Here is an 8,568-nt window from a genome sequence, read left to right on the forward strand (position 1 = left end):
GTAAATAAATGTATGCAAATGTACATGTGTAAAAGAACATTCCTTTCTGAGTCCTGATCGTGAAGGGTGTCTATTGACTAGAGATCGGCAGTTACATAATACAGATAAAATAGTGTGGTGTATGTGATGTATTAAATGACATAAAAAAGAGCAAAAAACAAACAAAAAAACTGCTTATTATTGGTCTCTTAAGTTGTATCATGTGATGAAAGTCTGAAGTGCGTAAAATGCATCAAATCTGTTATCTGATTTTATTGTAAATTGAAGAGTAAAAACAAAAAGAACGTTCAATTTTTTGTACATATTGGATTTTTGTAAATTTTTATTTGATTCTAATGCAACACAAAGTACCAAATTCATTTAATAAAGTACACTGTGGTCATTTTATTAGACTTCCTTGCAAACTTCTTTCGGATTTGCAGTTAATGTGTGAATAAGGTCCATTTGAATTTCCAGAATGTCAGCGACTATTTCAAGGTTGGAAGAAAAAGCCATGGTGATGAGTAATGCAGCCTTTTCTGAGACAGTCTGTCACAACAAATGCTTGGTGATTAGTTTGTCTGAATGTATTCTCACAACTCACTCGTATGATTTAAGGTTTCACTCCTTAATTAGAAGAGACTCTTGGAGAGGCTGAAGGAAAATAGTACCATGTATAATGCAATACGAAATCATAAATGATAAGTAAATTATTATTACTTTCCAAGAGGGAGGGGGATTCCATTTTACAATGGAAGCACAAATGGTGCAAGTCAATACCAAACCAGTTTTAGAAATAGCAATGGGGCATTTGCACATCATACACCAAACACCGGATGTGCACAGAGATCATAAGACTGTGTGACGAAGACTATGCTCATGCTGACATTTGATCTTTGTCACACACACACACAATACATTTTCTCCCAGAGGAGCACAAAAGTGCATTAAAACGGTTTTACCAACACTGAATCCATAGGAATATGCAGTTTTATTGTGAATAATAAAATCTCTTATGAAATTATACATTTACTACCATTGATTTCCACACTGATCAGATTTTGATCACTGCTTGAAATATGTCCATAAATTTCAGGAATGTTACAAAAATCTTATTGAATTCTGAAAGCCCTGTATGCTGCCTCTATAAAGTCATTATCAGTTGCATACTTATTTTTATAATCATAATGTTGTATTAAGCTCTGAGAGCAGGGCAAACAGTATCAACTGATGCTTAAATAGACAGCAGCTCACCTCTCACAGTTAATGCAGAGATATTAGATTAAAACGTGTTAAGTATTCAACATTATACAAAATCAAACAAATGTTCAAGCATGTATCTCTCATCATTAAGTGTGCTTATAAAATCCCCCCAAAAAAATCACAGTATCCACAATTTTGAACGAATTCATTCAGAGTTCTCCTGCTCATCCAGTCCTAAATGAATTTGGCTTGCTGTCCTCGAACTCCCTATAATGTTCCTATGTGGGAGAATGAGAGAAACAGAGGAAACGCTCATAATGATTATTGACAGGACTGAATGATCAGGCTACTCCCGAACCTAAATTTATATATATTATTGATTTCCTCTGACAGAATGTTATTTTATTAAAAGGACATACAAATACTAACCAAAGGCTTTGTGGGCAAAGTTTTTGGCAGAGGTCCTTTGATTAAAACCAAAGTGTGCACATTTAAAATAATAATAATAATATTATTCACAAAAAAAAAAAGAAAGTCAAACACACTTCAACATGCACAATACTACATGTAACCAGATATTACAAAGACACACACCATTATTTGATATGCAACATTGATACGTCCACTATATCATCAGTAGTTGCTAACCTCATGGTGTAACAATATCATATAATATCTCCAGTATTCAGTTGAATTATGCTTGAACTTGAAGCATATTTATATGTTCAGTCTGAGAAGGGAAGTGTGCTAATCTTCTTTGCGTTCCCTTTGGAATCGCTCCAAAAGAGCTCGGAGGACGTTTCCAGGTATCTTCTGGTGTTTGTCGATTAATGCTTGAACTGCCTGTTGCACCTGAACAGATGGGTTGGATTGAAGAAAATACACTGAATATGAGATATTTACAAATCAGTAGTTAAAACAAACCCTGACTCAACAGATGCATGAATTGAACATGTGACATCTTTACTGTGAAACTGACAGACGGTATAGGAAAATGATGGATTTAAAAATAAAAACAAAATCTCAGTGTATCTGAGGTTTGCGTGCGTGCGTATCCATTCAAATATTTGGGTATAACGTCGGTACGTCGTTGTTTTTTTACTTTACATTCAACATGGATGAATTTAATAGATCAAAAGTGACACTAAAGACATTTAAAATGTTACAAAAGGTTTCCATTTCAAATAAACGCGGTTCTTTTGAATTTAAGTTATCAAAGAATAATGAAAAAAGTATCTCTGTTTCCAGAAAAGCAGCAAAAACATTTTAATTTTTTTTTTTTTTTTTTTTAAATCAATGTTCTTTCAGCTGCAAAGCAGCCTATCAGAATTATTTCTGAAGGATCGTGAGACACTGAAGACTTTGCTGGTTTCAAACTTTTGAATGGTGGTAAAATGAATAAATAAAACATACATACAATAATAAAAACTAGGGATGCTCTGAATTTTGCAGCCGACATTTGACAGAAAACGGTCCAAATTTTGAAGAAAACCGATTTTGATCATGTTTTGAGGTTCTTATGTTACAACACTGATAAGAAAATCCCTCCAAAAAGTTTCCAGTTTCCATTGGATGAACTTTCAAATGAAGTTGGAAAACACTGCGTCATGATGGTGACGCACGCGATTGGATCCCGGAAGCCAAGTAGCATTTCATGTCACACTCCGTGAGCATTTCCTCAAGATCGACACATGTTATGTGTGTGAGCTCGTTTGAATAGAGACAACCTGCTCTAAATAAAGATGTACTATGGTTTACTAATGTTTTGCGAAGTCACAAAGCAGAACGTGGCACAAAAGCCTCATCTGTATACCGTTTACATGCACGTCGGTGGCAAATTCTTCAGGTTTTATGTCATTAAATTGCAATCGGTTCATGAGATCTAATGACTACCGATCGAGTCCTAGAATGCGGTTATTGGCCGATCGATCGGAGCATCCCTAATAAAAAGGTATAAAACTTTAAAGCCCTGCTTAAACATCTCCTACATCCATTCTGAAAACAAATATTTCATCAAGTTATAAAGAAGGTTGTTATTACCTGATGGTAGCATGTGATGAAATGAGGGGACAGACTCGGCTACTGTTCTTATGAACGAATTTTTCTTAAAAAAACATCATACACCAAACTTTATTCAATCATAGATACCAATCTGAGGTATCCTTTATTATACAAGCATTCTCTCACTTTGCAGACTCTGTACACCTGCAAATGTGATGAATGGTGATCACCACTCAAGGGTGGAACGTGCCCTTAGGGGACGGTGTAAACAAATGGCGCTAATGTATGTTGTGTAGTCAACAATAGGTCAGGACTTGTCGGGACAGTCTAGAGGTTAGAACCTCTTGTAGATTTGCAAAACACCTGCTCAGCAAATTCAACAGAAAGAGTTACAAAAACAAAACTAGAAGTCTAATGAGTCCTACCTTTTCAGCCAGCTCAGCTGCATTGAGTTTAGGGTCGTATGGAATGGGGTCACCCAAGTAGGTGCGAAATTTGACTGGAAATCCTCCATAGATCGGTGCTATCGGCAGACGAAACCTCTCATACACCCATCGGTAAAATCCTGCAGGAATTTTGAGATGAATTGAAGATTGACTCATTTAACCCTTTCATAATGGTACGTAATCTATTTAGAGAACTAATTACAACTGTGAGGCAAATTCAATATTTTCTGTATGACTCACTTAACGTTCCAAGAGAGCGAAATCCCTCCCTCAAGTTTTGAGTAAACATTGGTATAACTGGCTGTAGGGACAAAACAGACTCTTAGTACAACAAAACTGTATAAAAGGAGAAGAATAAGAGGGACAGTCATTTACCACTTTAGAGTCAATGGCCACTTGTGCAAATCCTTTGCGTTTGCCCCAGATCAGAGGGTACGTCTCATCGCTGAACAGGGCCTCCCGTACTCCTCCAGGAGAGATGCCCAGGAGGTGGCCGTTCCGCAGGGCCTTCACACACTCCTCCTGCGGTCCGTGGATCACACTAAACACCTCCAAGAGGAGCTTAAACCCTGCCATGGCCATTACACAGATAATAGAAGCACAATTAATTCTAGTAAAATTGAAAATCTCACAAGAGTGTGTGACCTTGTTGACCACACTGAAGGTAAAATATAGAAAGGACTGACTAACTTCTGTCAGGGCCTTATAGCAATATTTCTATTTAGCAATATTTAGGTTTAAATGAAATTATATGTGTTAAAGGTGCTCTAAGCGATGTCACACGTTTTTTAGGCTGAAACATTTTTTGTCACATACAGCAAACATCTCCTCACTATCCGCTAGCTGCCTGTCCCCTGAACACACTGTAAAAAAACGCGGTCTCTGTAGACAGCCCAACCTCCACAAACGGCAACAAAAACAAACTGGGCCAACCTGGATCACGAAACATAACAAACAGTGTTCCAGCCAATAACCAACAAGAATGATTTGGGGGTGGGGGTTGGGGGGTGCACATGAAGGGGGGTGTGGGAAGTGGAGGAGAGAGAAGCATGAAGAGGGGAGTTAGCTAGAGGAGAGATGTCCTAGACAACGACAACAACAACGACGACAACAACGACGACGACAACAACGACGACTAACGTTAGAATTATATTATCTTGAATTTTGATATGGCCGACACACGACCAAAGAGAGGGGAGGGGGCGGGGTGAGGAGGAGGGAGGGTCGAGCTAGCCTCCGTTTTGTTTGACAATAATTCGAACGTCAACAAGAAGTGACGTCACCCAACGACAAAATGAAAATGTTGCTATTTTAAAAACTAATGGCAGATTAAGTTTCAGGACATGTTTTGTCCCAAAATTCAGTGAATCTTAATGAAATTAGGTTCTGAGTAATGACTCTGTCATGAGCAAAATGAGGCTGACTGATCACTTCATTACAGTATGAAAGTTGTTTTTACCTGGGACCTTGAACAGAAAATGATCAGCCACCGAATGACAAGTTCTTCCCTTCTGAATGATAAGACTTGCCAAGAAATAATAGTAGTCTATAGGAATCGCCCCATGATAGTAGACTATGAGAGCAGGTCCTTCATCTGGAATCTTCTCCAAACCATGGATTTCATAACCTGTTACAAAATGTACACTTAATCAGGGAAAAATGATTCAACATTTTTTTGTGAAGTACGACACATTGCAACACTTGTGTGTCCAAAAGTGATTGTAAAGACATTTATAATGTATAAGATTTCTATTTCAATGATCATGGTTAAGCAGCTCAACGGTTTTCAACACTGTTGATAATGGAATAGAAATGTTTCTTGAGCACAAAAACAGAATATTAGAATGATTTCTGAAGGATCATGTGACACTGAAGACTAGAGTAATTATGCTGAAAATTCAGCTTTGCCATCACAGGAATACATTACATTTTCAAATATATTAAAATAAAAGTTATTTTACATTGTAAAACTATTTTCAGAAGACTTCATTCAAAAACAATTAAAAAATTCTAACCAAGCATTTGAACATTTTTGTTTATTTGTAACCTTTAGAAATATCATGCTCTTTGTAAAATGAAACAGAAGAGATTAAGTTAGTGCAATGAATCCGACAAAACCATTATTTAGATGTTCAGCTTGATAAAGACTGAGCGGGTAACACAATTTAAAATTGCAATTTAATGCCAGGAACATCAGACCATCATTAATTGTGCTGTCAAAGAATCCAACTCTTTAAGGCTGAAAAAAAAAAAAAAAAAACAGCAATAGCCTGAAAACACACATGTAGAATATATCAGATCGTACATTACGTCTTCAGACATCACTTTTTAATTATACTTTATCGATTCCCGTCTATCACTCAAAGATCAGCACAGTAGATGCAAACCATGACCACAATGAAAAATCCCAGACCACAGGGATTAATTTAAACAAGATAACAATCCACATCTCAGTGAATGCAGATAACAAGCCAAATCCATTACATACCGTGCCAAATAGCTCCATGTCCATCCCATAGGGTCGCCAGAGTTTTCCTCGCACCATCCCACAGGTTATTGGAATAAGCTTCCCTCAGCTGGATCTTGCGTTTGTACACATGGAGGAAGAGTATGGATAGATAGAGGAAGATAACTATAAGAAAAGGCAAGATGAAGACCACAGCTAGAGGCGTGAAAACCCAGACCAAATACTCCAAGAAACTGAGGAAGTCCTCGAGCTTCCCGAGCCCTGCCCACTCCTCCCACACATGAACTAAGCAGGAGAGGAAGTTGATGGATCCATTCTCAAACAGGCAGGACTCATTCCCACTGGACATGCTGCTTCACTGTTAGCCTCTCCCAGTGGCAGATGGGCTGAGCAAGGCAACACTCTGCCAAAGGGCAGACCTGGACATGAAAGACACAAATTGTCTGACATTAAGATGGCATTAAAGCTGAAGTGTACATTTTTATGATATTAAATCCCGAGTTTAATATGCAGTCCCCCTTAAAACGTATAAGATCATATAAATATTATAACAAGTGTGTGAATTACAGGGGGTTGGGAGGGGGGTTCTGCCTTGGAACGTGCATCTTGACGTGCGTTGACGTAATTTCCAATGAAACAGGAAGCTAAGGCGGGACATATTGAATGGCTCTTCCTTCTTTTCAAATGCCAATAGCGTTTAGTTTACCTCACAGACTGCAAGTATTACCTGACAGCACCATGGAAGCAAATCAGAGCGCTGATGATACATTGGATTCAATAGTAGAGGTGTGAATAAATTCTAGCCATTTCATTCCTAGTCATGTACAGTTGGGAATTAAAAACGGAATAAAACTTGAAGCAACCGAACACACATCTCCAACCAGTGGCGTAATTTTGTTTTAAAAAGTGGGAGGGACAAATGTGTGGGGTGTGGGGGAGAGGAGGTTGATAGAATGCTAAGATATATGTACAATATGTGTACAATAACAATTTTCAGAAAAAATAACATTACGATGGCCATAAAACAATTTCAATAGTACATTGGGTTCAATTTGCCATTTAATTAAATAGCCTAGTAATATATATTGTTAGTGCCGAGAATTTTCACGTGAATAAATCCAGAGATCCGCAAAATCATCTTGTGTGCTTTCATGGTCTTGTGGCAGAACTTTTGCCAAGTGTGTCAGTCAGATGTTCTGGGTTCTAATCCGCACTTGTATAGTTTTTTATTTCTCATCAACACCGAATATGTTTATCAGTGGTTGTATATCAAGCCGCTTTACATTCTAGAGAGCATTTGATTGGACAGAAGATGTGATGAGAAGCTGAAGTCCACAGTGACGTCATAAAAATCCATGATCCATTTTAGCGGAAGTGAGAGACTGTAAGATTTGAATGCTTATATCTCCTAAATGCAAATTTTGTCATTGGTTTGGAACAGACCAGCTTATTCAAAACCTTAAGCTTAACATATTCATACTAAAAGCTAAAAAAACTTAAACTTTGATTTCAGGGGGCCTTGTCTGTGAAACCGGGGAAATTAATTTAAAACAGTTCAGTTGAATAATAACATTTGCTCTCTTTAATACTGTTAAACTGAATGTACGAAGCAAACTAAAGCTGAAAATATCCACAGCTTAACAAAACTGAAAGTAGAGTTTATCTGTCTATCGCGCGAGAAAGTTGCACTCTCCTTTATTTCACAAGTCCCGGGACTCGACCAATAGCATGAGTTTGGGGCGGGGTTATTTGTTTGTCCAACAAATGGCAAATGGGTGACTGACAAGTAACAATCATCATATTTTCAACGAAGTTTAGTGACAATAGTAGCGTCTAGAATAAACACATCAGCTTTAACTCCCAAGTCAAATTATAGTCATTTGATAGATTTAAAAAACACATTTATTGAAATAAACCATATTTAAAAACAACAACAACTCACGAACCTTCTCCAGTGGAAATATGTTCCTTGGCCAAACATACCAACCTCACATCGGTGCCCTAAAATGAAATGACATTGATAGCCAAGTTATACCTGCTCATTCACACTCTGTCACAGGTGAGACTGCTGTACAAACGTTAACGTCATTTAAAATGTAAATGAACACTGTCAAATGCATGAAAGATAACAAGGAAAGGCGTAATTCTGTTTTACGTTACACTTGAACATTGGATAACGATCATAGATAAACAAACCTTACAACAACCCCAAATTTTGCGTTTTAAAGCTGTCGCCAATAAATGACACTTCTTCTAAATGCCACGAAAAGCGAATGTTTTAGAAAAACCTTTTAAAATAAGAATTTCTCAAATCCACTTACATGATGATAGCTCGATGAAATAGATACTGTTGCCCTCAATAAAATGTTTTCCTTCCTTCTCGACTGAAACACCGGCTCTCTTTACATGTGACACAAACAGGAAACCCATCTCGTCAACGTCCGTTACTGTCCTTTAAAACTTCATAATAAA

General features: G+C 37.4%; 1 protein-coding gene across 4 annotated transcripts; it reads right to left on the bottom strand.

Moving 5' to 3' along the window:
- Positions 1-243: 243 nt before the first annotated feature.
- On the bottom strand, positions 244-8,524 carry tmem68 (transmembrane protein 68). Of its 4 annotated transcripts, XM_081375337.1 has the most exons (10): positions 8,418-8,524; positions 8,043-8,097; positions 6,118-6,515; positions 5,089-5,256; positions 4,005-4,198; positions 3,870-3,930; positions 3,609-3,748; positions 3,223-3,286; positions 1,831-2,034; positions 941-1,460 (listed from the first exon to the last, which is right to left on the bottom strand). In XM_081375337.1, exons 3-9 carry the CDS (start codon positions 6,443-6,445, stop codon positions 1,877-1,879), a joined length of 1,113 nt encoding a protein of 370 aa, XP_081231463.1. In that variant the 5' UTR covers positions 6,446-6,515; positions 8,043-8,097; positions 8,418-8,524; the 3' UTR covers positions 941-1,460; positions 1,831-1,876. The 4 variants fall into 4 exon arrangements, 3 of the variants coding, with proteins under 3 accessions (XP_081231464.1, XP_081231462.1, XP_081231463.1); XR_014030831.1 differs by lacking the exon at positions 3,223-3,286 and having other exon boundaries at positions 298-1,460; XM_081375336.1 differs by having other exon boundaries at positions 298-2,034.
- Positions 8,525-8,568: the final 44 nt, after the last annotated feature.

This window comes from Scardinius erythrophthalmus (assembly GCF_964197995.2).
Source record: "Scardinius erythrophthalmus genome assembly, chromosome: 9".
Taxonomy (NCBI): Eukaryota; Metazoa; Chordata; class Actinopteri; order Cypriniformes; family Leuciscidae; genus Scardinius; species Scardinius erythrophthalmus.